Source organism: Leptopilina heterotoma, unplaced genomic scaffold, assembly GCF_015476425.1.
Source record: "Leptopilina heterotoma isolate Lh14 unplaced genomic scaffold, ASM1547642v1 Lhet_666, whole genome shotgun sequence".
Lineage (NCBI taxonomy): Eukaryota > Metazoa > Arthropoda > Insecta > Hymenoptera > Figitidae > Leptopilina > Leptopilina heterotoma.
Window position 1 is genome coordinate 212,527 of NW_025111154.1, and position 23,983 is coordinate 236,509.

A 23,983-nucleotide genomic window follows, 5' to 3' on the forward strand; every position below is an offset into this window, starting at 1 on the left:
TTTCTTTTTATATGAGCCAACTTTTTCGTGTACGCCGAAGCGGATATATAAACTGTTTTTGTTAAATACCAACACTGTGTGTGATAATCGACTAAAAAGCGTTTTTTCAATAAATGCAAAGTACTTTTTTTCCAAGTTAATTAATTGGAAAAGGTAAATGTAATGCATTTTCTTTTAGTGTTTTCCTTATATTTTGTGATGCAATATTGCATTGTTCCAATCTACGGTTGAAAATAATTTAATTTTCCTTTTTCAAAATAGCGCCAATTTCTGGGTGTGAGACACAGCATATCACCAGTTGTAAGACGGTGTCAACACCCATCTGGGCAGCATAAAAAATACGACTTTGCAGGCATACTATTTAAATGTTGTTTTGATTTTTTTTTTCTAGTATTTTTGGGCATGTCAAGTGGAAAATGTCAATTGATTCAGAAGAAATCAATTTTAATACTCTTGTTGAAGCTATTAAATTGTGTTTATTTGATAGTCACATTTTGGCGAATAAATATTATTATTTAGTATATAATAATATATATTATTAATATATTTAATTATTTCTACTAAACATAACGTTTTATCCCAAGTAGAAATGTAATACTGGCATAGTACTGATCTTGTACTGACTGCCAGTATTGCAGTACTGACTCCAGTACTAAGTCAGTACTGGGAAAACCCTGGCTGGTAACGCTGTCCAGTACTGATTTTTACCGGCGGTCAGTATAAGCTCCTTATTTAATTATTAAAGCATGGGGAGTAATTTATTGAATACTAATAATTATTATTAGTATTAATTATTATTAATTAATTATTAGAATTCCTTTTATTAAAATAAGTTTAAAAAAAATATTTTTCTTATTTTTTCATTATTTATTTAAATCTTATTTATTTAAATTAATGACTAAATTATTATTATTACTGGTTATTAATTATTTAAACTTATACTTTATGTAACACTGTTAAGAATTATACACAAAACACTTAAAACTAAGACGGAAAAATATCGCACGCACGGGGGACCGAACCCTAGACCTTGAGGACGCAAGTCGAATACACATACCGCATAGCCACGCAAGCTCGGGAGTTATCTCGCATAAACTTCCTTTTGAATTGTAGGACCGATATATACATATATCTTTATATACATTTTATCAAGTCATTATGTAGTAATTAATAGATACATCATAATAATATGGTAAAAATTATTAATATAATTATTTATTTATTATTTACAATCTAATTATTTATTAAAATAATAATAAAAAAAAATTTATTTAAGAAAAATTTTTGTTAAATAAATAAATAAAAATATATATACAGCTTTAAAAAATAAAATTTTTTTTTAATAATACGTAATAATTCTAAAAATAATTAATTAATAATAATTTATTATTATATTATTAAAATATATCTATTAGTTAATAATAAATTAATAAAATGTTTGATATTATTGTTGATGAATAATGTTTTTACAAATCTTTGCAAATATTTTAATTGTTAATAAATCAAACGATGTTTAATGTTTAATTACATTATAACAAATTTTGATTGTTTTTTTAACTCCTTCGCAGTACTGATTTAGTGTTAAGCCAGTTTTCTGCCAGTACTGATTTTAGAACTTTTCTAACTCCGACATAGTACTGATTCGGTTTTGGAGTCAGTATACTCCCAGTACTGATCGGGTTCCGAAAGTCAGTACCGACGGTCAGTACTGAGTCAGTACCATGTCGGTGTTTAACTCCGTCCTAACTCCGGACATTTCTACTTGGGATGTCAAACTTATTAAATTTTAGCAATTTTTAATGAGTGTCTCACAACTGGAGACGTTTTTTTTTGAAAAAAGCGATGTGCTCGGAAAATGTATCGTAAAATTTTTTGAGTTCATCGAAACACTATACTTTCTTTTAATAAAAGTTGCATATTTCTGTTACCTTTCGAACGGTGTATTTTATTTACAATTTCGTTTGCCCGTTTACAATTTACGGGTCAAAAATAAAACCCGTCTCACAACTGGAGACTCTCCCCTATGTATGATGCAGGTGTTCACAAAGCCCCAAGAATTGAATCAATTCTTTGGATGACCTAGGAGTCAAGCTTGGAGATGGGAGTTTTATTGTCTCCCACTAGGAAAGATTCCGTACTATAAAAACCCATGCATTTGATAAAACATAATTTTTGACCGTAAACATTACATTTTTTAACAGAATAAAGTTTACTCGTTGTTCTAAATATTGAGCAAATATTCATTATCGCCAGATTTCTGAGTCGGTTTTCTTATACATAAATTTTTGACTTTTCCGTCGTGTAATTAGTATATTCTTAATAAACGATTTGCAAACGTAACGTGTATATAATTTAGAGAATATAAACAAGATACTGCGAGAAAGTCTTAACTGTTCCCTTTCAAGAGTTGTAAAACCTCACTGCGTCAAACAAGTGTAATCCCAGTAAACGAAAACTAATTGAAATGAATTAAAAAGAATTCACAAAGAGCTTTCGTGAATCCCGCTTTGTGACAAATACGAATTGGAGCCATGATGCAATTTTCCTGAATTCGTGAAACTGTATTGAACTTCCGAACCTTCTATCCGTACCAATTCACTGGACAAGTTTTGAGCCTTTAATTTTTTTCAATTCGTTAGCACGAATTCAATGCATTCCTTGGCCATTTCTTTCGAATGCGAATTCGTTTGGACAAATTGGTACATATTGAATTAAATTCAATTGAATATACAAAGAGCTTGAGTGAATCCCGCTTTGTGACAAATACGAATTGGAGCCTACCAAAAATGTTAATTCGTTTCAATTCATTTGAATTAGTTTTTTTTTACTGGGATATTTGTCATCCCTTATCAATACATCATTTTCTGCCCTCTGCCGCGTAGAATCGATAGAAAACAACGTACTCTCATACAAATAAATATGGTCTTAACTGTAAACCATTCCTTCAAATTTTAATAAGTAAATATGAGATTTCAATATAACAAATGTTATACAGTAGGATCTTTCAATAGTGCAGTTCTGAACAGTGCAGTCATTAGTGAGTTGAGTAGACAAGGGGTTTCGGGAGGCAAAGGGAAAGGGAATCTGTGACGTCAAATACAGTGCCGTCGCTTATTTGATTATTTAGTATGATTTAGTGGTGCCCGGTATTTAGTAGTGGGGGACCCTTTATTTTCTTGACACGGACCTGAATATTTTAGTTTCTGCTTGCTTTGAACAGTGCACAACATTCCCGACGACTGCATTATTGAAAGATCCTACTGTACTTTTATAAAGGTTTTCCCTTTATGTGACTTTATACAAAACTGTTTTTTCTGAATACATTTTTTGGTTTTTGCTTAAGTAAATATTTGTGTGAGAAAATGGCCCCTAGTGTCGAAAAGTGTACAAAGTGTTATAAAGGCATTACGCGTGCTATTCTGCCGTTCTTTTTAAAAAAGACAGTATCTACATTTTAGCTCAATCGGAGATATTGAAGGAAACACGTTTGCATCTGGATCTCTTAATAAAATTAAATATTTTGTAAACAAACTTATGTTCTTGACTAATTCGTACACGCTCTTTTCATTTCTATAGGTTTTTTTTATTCCTTATATATGTGGCACCATAACACTACATTTGCACTAGGTTCTTCGTAATACGAAAGTCGGTGGAAATTCTGAGGTCGGTGGAAACTCAGGCTGGTGGGAACTTTTTCAACCGACTTTGGATATTTTAATTTTTTGAAAAAAATTTCATTTATTTTCAATCGGTTTAAAGTGGATCTCATTCGTATTGACCAAAACAATATAACTACGCTTTATTTAACCTTTTTCATAAATACCTACTTGTTTAATTTGTGGTAAAATATTTAAGGGTCGGTGGAGATTATTTTGTGATTCCCTTATCAAATTTCCAACTTAAAATGAGTGAAAAATGAATAAATCAATTAGAACATTGATTCTTTTTCCTGAATTAACTTAAGGAAGTTATTTTTTGTGTTTACAAAAGTAATTTTAAGTTAACATTTGATTTTCATTTAAATAATTTACTGTTTGTTAATAAAATAATGAATAGCATCCAAATTTGCTGTCAAGCATAAACTGAAAAAAAACATATATAAAATGAGTTTTTTAAAAAAAATTTTTTATTCAACCGTACTAAAGTAGATGATACTAAAATGTCAATAGTAATTGTATTTATTATTGCATATTAGTAAAATTATTAACTTTTTTTCTAAACTTCCTGTGGGGACAGGTAAAAATTTGACGTTTTCAGCCTTAAAACCGCTTATTTATGAAAAATTATAATATTAGATACAAAAGTAATTATTGGTTTTTGTTTCTCTCTAAACATATAGATAACCTTTTTACGTTGGAATTGTAAAAATATATAAAAATTATTTATTATTTTTCCATTACAACATGAAAAAAACCAAGTTCTGCGCTACGCGGAGAATCACCCACGTTTGAAATTTTTTTGTCGGTCCACTTTCCTGTTTAAAGCGTCACTATCTACATTGTTTTCTAACACAATCCTTTATTTCTGTTATATTTTTATTATTTATATTTTATATATATTTACTTAAATATTTTTGATCCATATTTTAAAAGTTTTATAACTTGTACCCATGTAGCACGTAATATTATAGTAATATTGCAGTCATATTAAAATGTCCGCCTGATTGTAATACTACCCATCAATATTACTGTAGTATTACATACAGTAAAGTAGAATAAGTGACTTAAGAGCAAAAACGGGTTAAAATGATTGTGTAATTTCTTGATAAATTAATTATATTAATGCTTAAAAAATATTGTCAATAATAAAAAAAACTTATTTTATTTTAATACATATTTTGTACAGGTGTGAAGAAGCTGGAAGCTCGATCCAGTATTTTCGAGTTTTTCATTTTTCGAGCCGAGCCGAGCCTATTCAGTTCGAGCTCTAGCCGAGCTTTATAAAAAGCTCGAATAATTTAAAAGCTGGAGCCATTGAGAAAATTCAAAATTTTCGACTTTAATTTTTAATTAATTTTTTTTTTTAATTTAAAAGCTTGAATTAAATCGAGTACTTGAATGTTTTCGAGTACCCGAAATAATCGAGTACTCGATACATCGAGCCCGGCTAGGGCTCGGCTATTCGAGCTTTCTGCATACCTCTAATATTTTGTAATCATTATAATTAATTTATCAAGAAATTACACAATCATTTTAATCTGTTTTTGATTTCAAGTCACTTATTCTATTTTTGCTTCCGTTATTATTTTAAACCATTTTTACTATCAGCCCCTCAATACATAAATTTTATTTAGCTTTATAACTTTATTTTATTTGATATTATGTTCTGCATTAAATTTTTATTAAATAAAATGCTAACTTTACAAACAAAAATTAATTAAAATTGTTTTTTAATTTGTATTACATATATGTTGCAATACTAAATAAAAGCTTTATTTGCAAATTATTTTATTATTTTTATTTTATTTGCATAATTAAATTTGTAGATAGTGCTCCCTCTCGCGGAATGAAATCAGGGTCAAGTTGATTGACAATCCTGAAAATTTTGTAGATATGTTGTCTCTTTCAATTACTAATACAATTATTAGATTCGTTTTTTCATTACTAATCTAACGGTATAAAGAACTCATTTTTCATAAAATATGTAGATAGTGCCCTTTTTAAACTGGACGGCAGTATTCCTACATTGTGTAGGAAGTGTAATCTTCCTAACTAATTTCCAATCCTCACAGATTTCTGTTAACTTGGATAATAAGAGTTATTAAGGATTTATCCACAACAACTTCTCTACCATGACTGGAAATATGTCAAACATAAACAATAAACCTAATGATACGCTGCCTAGGCTCACTAATATAGAAGGTAAAGTTGTAGACTTGACAGAACGTCTTATTGTTATCGAAACCAGAATTGATAAATCTGAAGCAAAACTATTCTACAAAAGTTGATTGTAATTTAGTAGCTAATATCTGTATTAATAAACTTGCTGATCAAACTTTTCCACATCCCAAGTTAGGTTTATTTGAAACTAATTTAAATAGAAGAAACTATGGAAGATTTTAAGATACATCACTTTTGACATCACTCTTTTCATATCGGGTGTCTTCTTAGTTACTGGAGCCATCAAGCGACCATTAAATTTAGTTAGTATCCAATATGTTCCTGGTTTTTTTCTCTGCCTCTTTGTAAAAAAACAACAGTAACTTTTTTTGCCGTAGTGCTTATAGTTACCGACTCCATCTTCCACTCAGTAATAACTGTGAGGTCACGCTCCAAATAACTATTCTTGTTTTATTACTCAACAAGTTTAGGTTATTTTTCTAATATTCTGTAAATAAAACAAAAGCATAATTCTAAAAGCGTTTTCAAAATTGTAATTTAAACCTCATGACCTAAATATTCTTACGTTTGTGTGATGTTTTCAAATAATCTTATAGAAGCGTGACGATTATGGATAATTCAAAGAAGATTGAGAAACATGTTTGTGTTAAATTAGTCTGTGGATTTAAGGTCGGAATTATGCTAGTACCCACATTTCTGCCCAAGAAAGCTGAAGGGGTGAAGACGTTGGTAAAAAGATTGGTTTAAAAAGGACGTCGCGTGATACTTCAAGCATACCTTGCGTGTCGAACTTTAATTTGCTATGTTGAATCAAGTGTATTAGGCATACCACCAACCTGCTTCTATCAACTGCATTAGTAAAAGAGTTAATTATTTTTACTTCAAAGATATGTAATTCTATTTTTTTTCAATTACTAATTTCGCATAAAGTATATAACATTACTTCCACCAGTGATGAAAACTGTAAAAAGTTTTCAATTTTAAAGAGAGTAGTGTGGAGTAAGACTAATGACGAACCATAGAGGTACATTTTTATATCAATTAAAGTCGCATTAAAAGTATACCTGTCACTTAAAATAAATGTCGCATACAAATTTTTCTTTTATCATGATGTTCGACGGAAATCGTTCTAGTAGTTCTCATGTGCTCTCTTAATTCTTCTAATAAAATTTGTGGGTCTGGAGCAATATCTTCCAGTAGAATGAGTTGACCATGTACTCTAAGTGAAATTACGTACATGAATTCAGTGGGTGATGCACCCGATGGTAGGACATAATTCCTCAAAACCATCATGACTACATGCAAAGACTGGATCCGTTGCTGATTCAAATGGTACATAAACGCGGAATTAGAGTTCGATACCAATGTTCTACCATTCTATTTCAGGCAGTATGGTACGTTGTCGTTCGAATTCTTTGACAACCTGTTAATCTGAGTATACCCATGTAGAAAAATTGTTGGGTTCTAGTGTGGTGCCAGAAAGACAGTCTATTCTCTAACTGGGCGCTGAAAAGACTGTCTGACCATGGGCTAATCAGACCAGTGACAATCGAACCACGCGTTGGTCCAGACTCGACGAGCTAATCAGGGCTAATGAGCAGTGCTAATATTTAAAATTTTATGTTCGATTTCAATATTTCAGTTTTTTAATTTTAAATACTTTACCCAAATTCACTCATCGGTTCTCACGTTTATTCAATGTAATGTGAAAATATGAATGATTAATAATAATAAATATTATTGCTATTCATATATATGTGTGTAGGGGAGAGTGGGGCAAGACGGGGTACTTAAGGTTTAAAGCGCAAAAAAACGAAAATTATCGAATATATACTTTATTATTATTTTTAATTATAATCTTTGGGAATCAGTCTTTCGTAAAAAAGGCGTACAAAGGCCATCTGTTTCTTAAAAAAGCTTATAATTAATAATATTGAAAAAATTGCAAATCTCCCCATCTTGCCCCACCGGCGGGTAAGATGGGGTACCCGTAGGGGCAAGATGGGGTACTAACAAAAAACAACCTATTTATGTCGACAAATTTTACAAGTAAAAGTTGCATCTTCATCTTCATGCATAACTGCAGTGAGCCCATTGGCCGCAGACAAAAAAAGCAGCCCAGCCTTCATTTGAGTCTAAATAATAACCATTACAATAGACACAAGGTGTATTTTCCACTTTACCATCGCTAATTGATGATTTAACCTGACAAGATTTTTTCTTTTTGGTCACTCTTATTTTATTCAGTCTTGATTTTAGTAGTTTTCTTAACTTCTCTTATTTCTCTTTTTTTTTGCTTAATTTGTGAACCCCGTCTTGCCCCACTCTCCCCTACCCCATCTTGCCCGCACCTACGAAATTTAATAAAACGATTAATTACTACAATTTACGATTCAACAAAGAAAAAAAACATATGCTTCCCTTCTTCTGTAACCCTTGACAGTTAGAAAAAATTTATACAGTTCATTAACTGTTGTTATTATTAAATAATAAACGCCTCCTAAAAAAAGTGAAAAAATGACAAGAAAATCGTCGAAAACAGTTTTTTTAGTAAAACAGATAAAAGATTTGTTCTCATGGCTTTTAGGTTTTGTAAACAAGAAACTATCGTCTTGATGCAGTATTATGTAAAATATAATCGCGATTGGTTAATTCGTTTGTTAAATAAGGCCGGTACCCCGTCTTGCCCCACTCTCCCCTATATGTATTTAATGACAATTACTTATTATTATAATAATTATATTATTTTCAAATAAATAATATACTATGCACTAGCAGTAAATATCATTTAAAATAGTAATATTGAAAAATAATTTTAAGAAAAAAACAATTTGCGTTAATTGGTACATTTCTTAAATTCATTCTTTAACAGGCCTTTAACATTATTTACAAACATGTTTACAATTATAATTTATAACACTTATACAGATTAAATATAGTAGTTTTATTATTTTATATAACACTTACAATGAAAAATATCCGCTCGCATGTGGGATCGAACTCACGCCCCCCACCCTTGACGACCCGACTCGAAGCATTTAAACCGCACGGCCACTGAAGTCTGGGTGTGAACTCTCCTAATTTATTATATCAATGCCAGTGTCATATATTCTGTTGCTTATAAGGACGAAGTGAAAACTACATATGACTAAAATTATTACACATAATAATCCCGAATTATTTTAATTATTATAGGGTAAGTGCGGGTATAGTCGGACAGTACTAGTAGTCGGACACTTTCATGTTTTTTGGCAAATAAATAATAATGCATTGTGATAATTACTTTAAAAAATATACTGGACGAATGTGTAAAGTTTATATTTTATGAAATTAGTGTTATTTTACAAAATAATTAAACAATAAATATTTTATTTAATATTTTAAAAATCGTGGTGTCCGACTATAGATACAACCATTTTCGAGTAGCGCAATGAGTAGCACAAAGTTTTGCTGATAATTAATCATAAATTTTAAAACTTATACGATTTAAATATTATATTAATAACTTCTAGTATGGTTTAATTCCATTTTCCAGCCGATAGCAATTAAAAAATTATCTATTTTACTTTATAAATCCAAAATATCTGACAGATGTCCGACTATAGAAACAAGGAAAAAAAGTGTCCGACTACTAAAGCATTCGTAATTTTTCATTAAAATGTTTATATTTTATTAAATACTCAAGTATTTGTAACAAATTTACACGATTTTTAATCCTGAAGAACTCATTTAATTGATAATGTGCTTATAAACACAGTAGATATTTGCTATTTCAAGAAAAAAAGCATAATATAAGATCGTATCCTTAAGTGTCCGACTACTAGTGCATTTACCCTATATGAATATTTAAATAAATAATTCTTACTACAATTATAATCATTAAACAATTTTTTAAAGTATTACTTTCAGTTTTATCAAAAAAATTTTAAATAATTGAATTCTTATGACGAATTTCAATAGAATTCTTAATTATAATTATACACTTTTCGAAGAATTCGATTAAAATTGTATTAAAAATAATTAAGAAATTCTGAGATTAACTAAGAAATTTTTAATAATAAACAAATTCTGAGAATTTTATTATTTATAAAAATAATTGAATTATTGAGAAGAAACTTATAAAAAATTTGTAAATACTTATTGAATTTTTGTGAAAGGTTTTTTATTTATAAAAGTAATTAAATTGTTGCTTACATTTTATTTTGCCAAGAATCTTGTTAAAAATTTGGAATATACAGTAGGATCTTTCAATAGTGCAGTTCTGAACAGTGCAGTCATTAGTGAGTTGAGTAGACAAGGGGTTTCGGGGGGTAAAGGGAAAGGGAATCTGTGACGTCAAATACAGTGCCGTCGCTCATTTGATTATTTAGTATCATTTAGTGGTGCCCGGTATTTAGTAGTGGGGGACCCTTAATTTTCTTGACACGGTCCTAAATTATTACGTTTATGCACTCTTCGAATAGTGCACAATATTCCCGACGACTGCACTATTGAAAGATCCTACTGTAATTGAATTTCAGAGAACGATTTTATTATTTATAAAGATAATTGAAATTTTGATGAGAATTTAAAAAAAATTTTTGAACATAATTGAATTTCTGTGTAGAATTTTGTTACTTTTGAAAATAATTAAATTTCTACAATAATCTGTAACTTCTCCAACACTCAATTATTTATGGTGTTTTTAACTAAAATTCTTCTACAGATAAATTATTTTTAATAATTAATCAAATACAATATGTTAAAAAATTTATCTAATTTCAGGAGAATTTGAATTATTAGGCATTTTTCAAAAATCTAAGTTTAATTAAATTCATTTAATTAAATTCATTGAAAATTTTATCTATAATAATATTCATATAAACCTACAATATTTATTTTTGAACGATTCTTTAGATTGACTAAATTATTCCATTGAATTTTGAAGTGACAATCCATGTATAAATTCAAGGAAGACCGACAAATCGGGCACTAAAGTCTTGATTGTACTTTGATTTGTACTTTAAAAATTTTGAATTCTTGTGATGCCAATGAAGTCCCATATAGCATACAGTTAGACAGTCTAAATTAGACCGTCCAGAAAAATCCCATATAGCATACAGTTAGACCGTCCAGATGTGTCTAGTTGGGGCAATCACTGGACTCCAGACTGCCCCGAAATTTTTCTACACGAGTAGCCGAAAACAATTAGGATTTAAACTGACTGCCTTTATCCACCATTACAGTGTTAGGTGAACAGGAACAAGTAATCCTTCTAATACAAAGTGACCAGTATCACTAGAAATAAAAGTTTCCTGAATGATATTGTCGACATCAGACACGTTGTTATTGGAGAATTATAGTGATGCATTTGAGGGAGAAATCGCTTGGAAAATATTTGAATGGACGAGAATTTCATGGAAAACAGAATGAAAACGAATGAATGTGTAAGTTTGGTTGTTTCTCCTTTGCGAGGAAAAACATTATCACCCTGCCGAATGGTCATTGTTTCTTTCTCTTTCTGCATAAAAAGCTGTATTTATTTGATGATAAACCTATACATACGAGATTTCAACCATTGACAAAGGGGAAAAGAAAAAAGGTTTTCGAAATCATTGGATTTCTTACCTCTGCAAGATAGACCATGCCCGAAATGTGAGAGAAGACTGGTCTGCACTACCAGGGGTGCTATTCTGTAACTTCACTTCACATTCACTTCACATTCACTTCACTTTCACTTCACTTTCACTTCACTTTCACTTCACTTTCACTTCACATTCACTTCACATTCACTTCACATTCACTTCACATTCACTTCACATTCACTTCACATTCACTTCACATTCACTTCACATTCACTTCACATTCACTTCACATTCACTTCACATTCATTTTACATTCACTTCACTTTCACTTCACTTTCACTTCACTTTTACTTCACTTTCACTTCACTTTCACTTCACTTTTACTTCACTTTTACTTCACATTCACTTCACTTTCACTTCACTTTCAATGTGGAGTGAAAATGAAGTGAAAGTGAAGTGAAAGTGAAGTGAATGTGAAGTGAAAGTGAAGTGAATGTGAAGTGAATGTGAAGTGAATGTGAAGTGAATGTGAAGTGAATGTGAAGTGAAAGTGAAGTGAATGTGAAGTTAATGTGAAGTGAATGTGAAGTGAATGTGAAGTGAATGTGAAGTGAATGTGAAGTGAAAGTGAAGTGAATGTGAAGCGAAGTTACAGAATAGCACCCCAGTGCGGACCTAGAGGAGATTCTGCTTCTTGACTGTATTCTTACCATACCTATACGGAACAGATGTAAAGAGTTCAAATAGATAGACTTGTTTATTGAAAAAATTGTAAAACTACATGGGAGAGAGATGTTAATAGTGGAATGAACATTCTAAATGTTAAATTGATAAATGAAGGAATAATCCCACTACATGGACCATTCAAAATATTGCACTTTCAGATTAATTAAAAAACATCAACATGGCCGTGGTATTTTCGTCTAACCAAGAATATAGGATGCCCGTCAATTCAACCACGTGTCGTAAGAGTCGACTAAAGGGGAAAAACGCTCCAGAAATATGTTTCAAGGTATTTTATTAAATATTTTTTACGTACACGGAGAAAATTTATTCCTTATATTTTACCGAACTTTTCAATAAAGTTGGGATATAGTGGCATAATCGTAATTTTTAATAATTTTTTAATAATTTATTACTGAAAAATAATTTTAAAATTATACCTCCATGATGGGCACTAACGTTTCAGGAATAATTCGGTAAAACTTTCTTGACTTGTCTAAAGTGTTAGTTTTCAGGAATAGTTCGGTAAAACTTCCTTGACTTGCCTAAATTGTTAGTTTTCAGGATTAAAATACTTATTTATGTGCCCCGTATAGTCAATTAAAAAACTTTAACATTAATAGTTGATTTTTTCAACGTATTTATACTTAATAATTATTTTATTATTAAATAAATTAAAATTTAATTAATTAATTATTTTAAACACTTATTAATTGTCAAATACGTAATAAATGTTTTTAAATTATATAAAAAGAAAATAAAATAAGCAATGAACAATAACATGAAATAGCAATATTATTTAATATTTCAGAAAGATTAATTTTCTATTATAATTAATTTAATAATTTAAAACTTGCACTTTTATTCAAAATATGTATAATTTTAAATTTTAACATAAAAATTTGAGAATAATAAGGATTTGAATAAATTATTGTTTTATTCCATTAAATACAAATTGAAATATTTTTCTTTATAATAATAAAAACCTAATTTAAAAATATTTTATAAATTGACCTTAAATATAGTTACAAATGATTCATTAATAGAGATAATTTTTTATTTTGTATAACAATAGTTTATTAATTTGAATCTTTCTCACAAGCGGTGAAATAAAATTCAGATTAATATATAAGGACAGTTCAAACTTTCGGAAGCAATGGTGTAAAGCGTGCGATGTATGTATTAGTGTATGCGTTTAGTAGGCAGGCGTATCAATAATTAGTATTTTTTCGTAAACAATTGTAGGGGGTTTAGGTAGTGATTGAAATAGGTAAATTGATATTTACGGCTGTATTAATATAGATCTACTGAATTAACATTATTTTTTATTTTTGTTCTTTAAGTTTTACCGAACTATTCAGTAAATTGCAACTGATCAGTTTTATCGAACACTTAATCTTACATTTTACCGAACTTTCAGTAAAAATAAGTATAGTAAACACTTATCTTACGTTTTACCGAACTGTAAGTAAAGCGCTAATACATGTATCGTAAGGTTTATGCTTTTTACATTATTTTTCAATGCAATTGCTTTTACAGTCTAGTTCTTGAAAAATTACTGTTTTGTCACTTTATCCCAGTTTTACCGAACTCAATTCAGTAAAATTTAAGAAATAAATTTTCTCCGTGTAAAAATTTATACTTTCTCATTTATAAGATGTTATAGTTGAAAAACGCTATTAAGAAAATATTTCTTTTTACAAAAAACTCATCAAGAATATTTATTCGCCTGATGGAAGTTAACTCATTCCAAATGACCAGCGTCTAAAGCGTACTGGTCCCCAAAATTCTAGAGACAATGAGGGACCATGTTCGTCTCCATAACAAATTCTCACCTGCACATAACATTATTTTTAATAACTTTATGTGTAAATTTAATTTTATTTCACAAAATTCTTTTACCGCCTTGGGTAATAAACATTTCTACAAAGAAATGCAGTTAGTCTGAGAATATAAATTAAGGGAGTTTGATAAAGCAAAAAAATTATATTACCCAGTGCTTTTCGACTACAATGCTTTGAAATAAGTAAGAAAGAAAATAAATCTTTAGCTTTCTCCGATTACTGCAATTTAGATACGTCTTCTACTCCATAAGACCACGTATGTAAGGTAATTGTTTTCCTATCGGAAAAATGTTGGTAATTGAAGTTCAATCGCAACTTTTGAAAAAGTCACTCTACATTTAAAGCAAATCAATGATGACGACAATTCTCCAAAAACTATTAACGAGGATACAAAAATTGGTAGAAAATAGATTACGGTGATATTTTGGGACGTTATTTTAATTACAAACTAAGTGGAATCGCATAGCGTCAGATTAGAAGACCAAAGAAAAAGGGATCAGCAATTTTGCGGAAAATAACTAGAATGTGACTAATTATAGAAAAAGCAAAGTAAAAATAAAGTCAGAAGCTCCTTTTATAATTGGTCTTCAACTTTAAAAATAATTGTCAATAAATTGTTAGTTCAAAAGTAAATTCGAACCAAAAGTTCGAAATAAATTGTTGGTTATTCAAGTAATGTAGAGTACATCTCCTAAACCGTTTTGACTAAAAAGGAAAATAAAAGTTAATGATGTGTACTGCCTATCGCTCGCTAAAGAAGGATATCGTCAGAGATAAATTACACTTATATTGCCACTAATGGAGGATTTACTTGACGTACTTAGCGATAACAAGTTATTCAGTTGAACAGATTTTAAAAGATGCAATTTATCATATATCACTAGCAGAAGATTTGCGAATGTACAACTTTAAAAAAAATTTCTACGTTTCCTAATTTGCATTTCTACTTGTTTAATAATGTGGTGACGTTTTTTGCTGAAACTTCTAAAAACTATTTTTCACTAATAGAAATAAAATCTGTCCCTTTTCTATTTAAATAATCCGAAACGTGAGGTGAACTAAAAGTACCTTTAATTTACAAATGCGGAGGTTTCGACTAGAAGCTTTAAGCAGATGTAGTCGAATTTCTGGTCAAACGAGTAGAGGTCGAGGACTTCACGGGTCACTAAGATGGTTTAGAACTATTCAAGATTGAAAGGGGAGGATAAAGGGTCATATAGGTTACCTAAGGAACTGATGAATTACCCAACGGTAGGTTTCTAAGCTAGCGATCAAACTTCTGTGATTCTACCTTCACACAATTCAATTTAAGGTAATATATTAAAAGATTATACGTATTCATTAGGAACATGCATTCTGAAGTTTATTTACATCTTTTAAATAACTTTCTTGTTTACTGAATAATTTCTTTTTCACCTAAATAGAGATAGATTAAGGAAAATATTTTTAAAAATATATTTTCTATTTAAAAACATTGCGAGTACAAGTATAAAGAGACGTTTTCTTTAAGGATTTAAAAAAGCGTTGAATAAAAGTTTTATGCATATTAAAAAATGAGAATTAGATCAAGAAAATACTTCCTAAATACCAGCTGGGCAGTTTACGATAAGCTGGATTGTACTTATCAAACCAGGATTAGTTCGCGTCCTTGCGTATACATTATCCCAACTAATACTCCAATAATGGACGTTACTCATCAGCATGCAAACGTAATGCCTAGGCATGGATATTGTGAGCCATTAATATCTGGTTTTCCGATATATGGATCATAAGAGTTACTCATTCATCGCGGTTTCATAATTACAAAAACAGACTCAACTTTTGACAAAGTAAACTGCTTTGTACTCTATCCGCTCTTGAAAACCTTTTTGAAATGAGTAATTGGAGTATTTTGTAAGAAATTACAACAAAATAATATTATAAATATTTTCATTTAATTATGGAATTATTTTTTGGGACTGTTTGACTAGGTATTAAGTCTCTTTTGTTCAAGAATTCCAGAAGAATGACATAACTTTCAGATATGATTGACACTTGTCAAAGTGACTGAACTGTTTACCTAGATCACTAGAGGTGTAAAACAGCCACGAAGTGTCACCTGTAAATATTTGTAACGCTCAGTCATTATTGATCGGACGTTTGTGGAGTGTGTATCCAGTCAGTGGTCTCTGCCAGAAGTCATAGCAAATGACGATAAACAAGAAGAACGTGTTAAATATTAAAGTGTAAATTGGTTTCATTATTATTTTTCAAAACTTTTTATAAAAGCTGTGCCTAAACTTTGATATGGGGCAAAATTCCTCAACTGCCCAGGTCAAAAAATGAATTTTCTCGAATCTTTGCTAAAATGTTACCTACTATTATTAGTAGAAGTGTAAATATAACTTTTTTTTTAATTTGATAAAATATTTTTTGAGTTAGGGGAGAGTGGAGCAAAATGAGGTAGACGGGTCAAATGGGGTACCTCTGTTTTTCCATGATAGGTACACTACCGGTCAAAATTGAGAGACCACCCATTTTAGAAGTCATTTGGCCAATATTTTATTTAGATATTTCTAAAAAAATCGTCATTTTCAATGTTTTACAAAAATTTGAATAACTTCTAAAATAATAAACGCTTTTTAATGATCTTAGGCTTATTTAAAGGTCATTTGCTACACTATAAGAATTATTTATAGGCATTAACGTATAATTTTTTTCTTAGAAAATGCAGACCGTCAAACTTAGACCAAAAAAATTCAAAAAATTTGGTACAATTTTTCTGTATTAAAAACTATTCTAGAAAATATATAAAACATCATATGATGTAGATTTTTCAAGAAAATTTAATAAAAAAAATACGTTTGAATTTTAAAAATTATTTTTCTATTAATAAGATTGTTTCAAATTTTTTGAATTTTTTTGTCCAAGTTTGATGGCCTGCATTTTCTAAGAAAAAAATTACACGTTAATGCATATAAGTAATTTTTGTAGTGTAGCAAATGACCTTTAAACTAAGCCTAAGATCATTAAAAAGCGTTCATTATTTTAGAAGTTATTCAAATTTTTGTAAAACATTGAAAATGACGATTTTTTAAAAATATCTAAATAATTTATTGGCCAAACGACTTCTAAAATATATCTTTCTTTTCAAAATTTTAACATCTTTTAAAAAATGAAAAGAAAAAAATTTTAGTTTTAATAAATTTTATGTTTTAAAACGTTTTTCATTCGCCTGAAAATAGGTGGTCTCTCAATTTTGACCGGTAGTGTACTTTTAATTTTTTTATCCTTAATATATATCATTCACATTGATAAGAAACTGTCGTTAATTATGAAAACACTACAAAAAAAATTATTTTTTTTAATGTTATACAATGTTATACTTGGAAACATTGCACTTTGTTTTAATATGCAGTGTGGGGCATACCGGTGGCTACGCCGTTTCATGAAACTATTTAAAAACATTATATTACGTATATTTAAACATTTCCCGTAGAAGAATCGATATTTTTGTTTCGAGACATTTATATTATCGATGTTTCACTATCGATAAATCGATATTTTGCAATATCCATGTTTTTTTATTAAATTCTAATAAATATTACTTGTTTTTTCATAGAAATGAAGAACCCTATTTTTTGTTTGTATTTATAATTTCATACAACAAGAATTTAATAAATTTTGAAAAAATATTTCATGTTTTGTATAGTTATTTGATTCCACCTCATTTTGGGGGGAATGGGGCAAAATGGGGTTTTAGCACTTTCTTGGAAAATACGATATAAGTTCTTTCAAAAATTTTTTTCTCCGCTATTATCATAATTTCCTCAAAACTAAGTGTACAAAGAAAAATTCTGAAGTTTAGTTGAAGCGGTTTATTCGTTTGGTTCTCTGTAAACAACTAATTTCAAAAAGGTACCCCATTTTGCCCCACACTCCCCTATGGAGTTTCGAAATTTTGACTTTTTTGAAAATATCTTTTTTTCGATTTAATATATTGATAAGTAAAATTAATCAAATTAAAAGTATGAATAGTGATTTTTAAAGGGTTTTTCACGAGCTACAAGCTGGTGATGAAAAAGAAGTTTTTATCTTTCAATTTGACCTTGCAATTCAAGGTCAAATTCTTAATTTCAATATATCTCAAAATCGGTATTTTTTATTTTTTTCTAACCTATCCCAATGGAAAGCTTACCTTTTTTCCTAAGAGCCGTGTAAAAATTAGAGTGGGACCTTGAAAATTTTTGAAGAAAATAATTATAGAAAATTTTATATATATTATTATTTTTTGCAAAAATTTCCAAGGTCCCACTCTGATTTTTACATGGCTCATAGAAAAAAAGGTAAGCTTTCCAAAAAAATAAAAAATACCGATTTTGAGATACATTGAAATTAAGAATTTGACCTTGAATTTCAAGGTCAAATTGAAGGAAAACAACTTTTTTTTCATCACCAGCTTGTATCTCGTAAAAAAGCCTTTAAAAATCACTATTCATACTTTAAATTTGATTAATTTTACTTATCAATATATTAAATTGAAAAAAAGATATTTTCAAAAAAATCAAAATTTTGAAACTTCATAACTCAAAAAATATTTTATCAAATTCAAAAAAAATTTATATTTACACTTCTACTAATAATAGTAACATTTTAGCAAAGTTTAGAGAAAATTTATTTTTTGACCTGGACAGTTGAGGAATTTTGCCCCATATACACTTATGGCTGTAGTCTCATGTTCGAGGCTGTTTTGGAGACTTATTTCGGTATTTCTTTCAGTCACATAAACTATTTTTTTGCATCGTTTTATTGATGTTATGAAATATAAAACAAATTTTAAAACTGTTTTTAATGAGTTTCGTTGTTAATAATGTACATGAAATTCAGGCAAGTGGCTGGCGTAGATGATGGCTCCGAATAAAAAAATTCAGTTATTATTCTGTCATAAAAATGAGCGCATCATAGGTTGGTTAACTTCTCGCATAAGACGTAAATATTCTTATTGGTTAAATTTGTCATTGACGAGATAAAACAAATATATGGATGCCAAAAATGGACAAGGTAATTCTAAAATAAAGTTGTTTCTCATTCAGTCCACTTCGGATTGATTTTTCATTACATTCATTGACTAAAAATATGAGAACTTTACCAGAAGAAGCGGAATTTCATATAGTTGTTTGTTGTCTGTGGGCAATGGAATTTTAAATGACAAAGATAATTCCAAGTCATCTAATGCCTTCTTAATTTTTTAGTACATTTGATTGCTTAACTAATTTTTAATAAGAAAAGATTTACCTTCTTTTGCAGGTTCATGTATCATAAAGGCTTTTTCTCAAAAATTTAAATTAATACTTAATAATGCAGAAATCCAAATATGTTCCAATTAAAATTAAATTCAGGTAAATTAGGTAAGATTTTAAACGTGGTTCAAAATATGAATTAATTATTTTCCTCTATTAATTCGACGCTAGATGGTAGATCATCATAATGCCAAAATACACAAAATGTATACACAAGAACACATACACATAACATTATTAAAAATAATACTATGTATTGCCTCTTAATTCACGTATTCTAATAAAATTCAGAGGATAAAAAAATGTTTCAAATTACAGTTCTCAACTGACGATTTGATTTGAAAAAGTGTCAGTATTGAAGATAGAGCTATTGACATACTCCTTTATATACACTTCGTTAAATTTTCATTCTTCATACGCATTCGAAACAAAGGTCACAAGAGGAGAAGTAGAGTAGGGTTGTTAACCCTATTGAGCTGTTGCACTTGTCAATTTGTATACACTTCCGAAGGGTTACGTAGAAGCATAATGCTACTTACAATGCCCAGTACAAGTCCGATAATACATCCATGAATGATGAAAAGTTCTTCCGCATACGAGTACTGTAAAAGAGCATGCATTATTTACACACATTCGTACATCAAGATTAGATTACTGTTCTTCAATCACATAAATGATAAATTTATTTTCTCATACATCAGCCATATCGATTGTAAACTATAGATGTGAAACTAGAGAGGAAAACATTTTTTCCATTTTTCCCCCATAATATGAAAAAGTTGATTACGTACCTCGCAATTCGAAAATCAGTAGTGTTTTGTGATACAATGGTCATAGTCAGAAGGACAACATATTGGTTTTGATTGAATGTTCGAAAAGCTTTAAGCTGTGATGCACTGGGATGTATTAGGGCGGAACTGTTTGGGTAGTGCACGGAATTGCAGACGAATGAAAATTGCGTACTACCCAACAAAATATGAAGAGAAATTGAAAACCGAAATGCATTCTTTTCATCTGTTTAATTGGTTTGATTGCAGTGACATTTTTTTTGTGAGTTACTTATCGCTTTATTGTGCGAAAAATACTTATGAATTTTTAACAAATTGTCCTATTAATTATTCTCGAGTATTATAAGAGCTTGCAGTTGAGAAAAAGAAAAAAATACGAATCAAGAAATCGCGAATCCAATTTACGATTGCTAGTACGAGGCAATATCCGGATTTTAAAGAGAAATTATCCAGGTTCATTTGGTGAATTATAAAAAATAGGTCATGTCAGTAATTTGAAGCTAAAAAATTTGAACGGCAAGTAACAGAATGTTTGAAACGATATTTTTGAAAATATAAAATATGAATAGGTTGATGTGTAATCAAGCACAGGTTGGCAATATTATTCACAGATGGATACATTTTTTCGCAATTTATCAATTTTTGAAATTAAAAAATTTTTCTTCTTTTAAGTGGTAATTTTTTTTATTTTACTTTATCTGAGATAAGAGAAAGAAATTCTTTCTGTTCAATAAAATAGATTAAATTAAAAAGACATATTTCAATAAATATTCCTGTAAAACTGAACTGAATGATATCTATTATAGAACAGGTATCTATAAAATTTAATTGTGTTGGTACTATTTCTGGTTCAATCAATTCTATTCTTTTGCCATGTTCCCTTAGTTCAGAGCCTCAGTTTTATAAATATGTATATCAGGGCTTTCAATATTTAATTGATTAATTTGTCTTGTCTCTTCTACACAGGAAAAAAAAGTCTGACTCCGTTTACACCTTAAATTCAGCCCATGTATTTCACATAAGTCTGTCCTTGTTTAACGGGGCTGACTCCGTTTACATCTTAAATTCAGCCTCAAAAATAGGCTGAAAGTAAAACTTTTTTTTTAGTGTGTAGTCATGACCCTGCCGATGAAAATTATATTAGTGTTTCAACAAAAAATAAAAAAAATAAACTGTAAATAAATTTAAGAAAATCCGAATCAGATTCACTTGTTAAAGAAGATGACCCAGCATTATCATTCTCCAGATTGTTCGCATTTGGTTAGTAGTCGAAAAATACAATGAAATTAATTCCAAGGGTGTTGGGAAAATAAATTCGACGTCAAAGTAAAATTTAATAATACCGTCACCCAAAAACATATGAACATGATAATGACCCTTATCAATTAAGAAACATTGCTTATTATTTTCGCATTAATGCGAATGTTTAAATAATTCAGTACTTCCTCTTTGAATTTTTCAAGAACGTAATGAAACATTACTTCACAATTATATTCGTTTGTATGTTAATTATTTATTATAATCAAACAGGAAAATGGTTACAAAAATATTTAATCCTTTTTTAAGTATTTGTTTGTATAATTAATTATTTTTATCTAATTACTTTTGTTCAAAGGATGCTTTGTCGAATTTAAGATAGAAGTGTCTTGAAACAATCGTGTATAACTAACAGACCAGGAAAGTATATCTATAATATATTTTTCTTTATTTTTATTAAATAGCCCACTGAAAGTCAACGGTTCTGAAAGCCCACGTGTTTCAAGACATGAGAATTACCTCATACGCATGTATTCTATAACTAAAATTAAATAATGTTTAAAAATAAAATTTACGGATTTTACCTAAACTAACAATATCAAGATTTTCCTATTCCCTAAGTTAACTATTTTGTTTTTAAAGAAAGTAATTTATCTATTTCTGAAATTACAGTCTTTTAAAGATGTATATTTATGTATTAATGTCTTACAATAGTCTAAACATGAACTACAATGTTGTTAGATGAATAGTATAGAATTCTCTAGAATCTAGGTGAATGATGATTAACGATCCCTGATGGTAACACTTGTCAATGCACACCTGCGACGAAACTGCAATTAACTCCGTGAACTCTACTTGTGATTAAAAGATTAAACCTAATGATAGCACTGCTAACTTGGACTGACTTTCTATGATAGTAGTCGATCCTTAAATTGAATATGGAGAGGTTACGTTTTGAAGATAAATTTAGCAATTCATCAAATAAAAATGACCGCCAAATTTTTCTTCTGGAGAAGCGCCTGATACTCAATTTTTCTCTTTTATCGCTTATGGCACATCAATATGGTTTCACCGCAGACAAAGTGAACAATCCGGAAATTAGAAGGTTTATCCAAAAATAACCTGGCGTCATTGAAATTTAAGATTTCATAGAATTCCTTATGTTAAACTATAAACATAATTAAAATTATAAAATCCTAATTTTTTTTTTAAATAACCCCAATGTAGTTTAATTTAAACAGAAAATTGTTTTAAAATATACGTGACTTTCATATGAAAGGCTAAGTCGCATAATTTAAAACTTTGCTGTACGGCACTGAGAGTCTGGGATAAACACAATCAACTAAGAAAATAAGTTTCTAATCAGAATAAGTGAGATTTCAGTAACTGGTTAAATCAGTGTCAGTTTTCATTCATCGTTGATAACTTATCTGGTGGATATCGATATCATAATGAATGCACTATACATTGTTACTATTTTTGGTGAGTAATATCAATATAGTGACCTACTTTCTATTCAATTTATATTAATTATAAATGTGAAATATTAATTAGAATAAGTCTGCTGCAACTTTTGTATCTTGATTCCAAATAGTTATGATTTCAGTTTTTCATTAAAAATTTATAAAAAAAAATTTCTTTTTATATCAGAATATTATCACTAGAAAGTGAGAGAAAATTAATCAATTAATACAAGAATAGAAAATTTTAATATTCGTTTGCCAATTATAATTTATATTCACTAAAAAATTATTTTATTACAAGACATTTTTAATTATCATAATTGTTATTTCTCGAAATATTTTTAGCACTCGTGACACAAATAGTTGCGGAAGATTGTGACTGTAAGCAATGTGATGCGAACAAAGTAATTGGTCTTGAAAATGATAATGGATCAGAAGAGGATAGTGACGGTGATGGAAATAAAACAATTTGTGCTCGAGATCGTGATTATGATGATCGATCATTCCCAAGTATATGTCACATGCGTTGCCTTAATAGATGCACTCGTTTTGGTCTTCAAACTTTAAACAGGAATAATGAAGACATTCAAGTTTTTGCTATTTATAGAACAAGTGAGTCTGTATAATTATAATAAATAAAACGCCGCACCGAATTACCTAGATTATAATAAGACTAACTTTCTAAGAAATTCCGATAATTCATTTTTCTTTATTTATTTTAAAAAGTTTTCTAATGGTTTCTTTTTTCAGGCTACTACAAATTGCATGATGGAGAATGTGATACATGAATATTTTTAAGGATACAAATTATTTATTTGTGAATTAAAACTCGCAAGAATTCAAATTGACATTTTTATGTCTTTCTTTATTACTTAACAATTGATTAGATACAACGCAATTTTAGTAAGCAAAAAACTTCGGAAAATATTAAAATTTATTTAGTACTCCTACTTATTTCGAATTATAGTAATTGTATAATGGATTTTTATAAATATTTAATAAAAATCTTAATATTTATAATCGTTATTATTAACAATGGTTGGGAAAATATTGTTCCTTTTAGAAAATAATCTTTGTAATTGCAGAGTATTCTCGTTTGTGAATACAAGTCATAATTAGGTTGTTTTCCTTAACGAAGGGATATGTTCCAACCATAAAAGGGAATCATTTTCTCATTAGCGAAATATTTTGTTGAAATGGTTACATACCTTAGCACGTGAACTGG

At 29.2% G+C, this 23,983-nt stretch overlaps 1 protein-coding gene across 1 annotated transcript; it reads left to right on the forward strand.

Moving 5' to 3' along the window:
- The first annotated feature begins 22,595 nt into the window (after positions 1-22,595).
- LOC122510115 lies at positions 22,596-23,775 on the forward strand. Its single transcript, XM_043624534.1, has 3 exons — positions 22,596-22,777; positions 23,104-23,370; positions 23,509-23,775. The coding sequence occupies exons 1-3, from the start codon at positions 22,747-22,749 to the stop codon at positions 23,544-23,546; spliced, it is 336 nt and encodes a 111-aa protein (XP_043480469.1). The 5' UTR covers positions 22,596-22,746; the 3' UTR covers positions 23,547-23,775.
- The last annotated feature ends 208 nt before the right edge of the window (positions 23,776-23,983 follow it).

What these genes read in the sequence shown, in the direction of transcription:
- LOC122510115 (XM_043624534.1), top strand. Translation starts at nt 22,747, where the DNA reads ATGAATGCACTATACATTGTTACTATTTTTG. An exon ending in ATACATTGTTACTATTTTTG is followed by an intron (nt 22,778 to 23,103) that starts GTGAGTAATATC and finishes AAATATTTTTAG; the next exon opens with CACTCGTGACACAAATAGTT. An exon ending in TTTTGCTATTTATAGAACAA is followed by an intron (nt 23,371 to 23,508) that starts GTGAGTCTGTAT and finishes TTCTTTTTTCAG; the next exon opens with GCTACTACAAATTGCATGAT.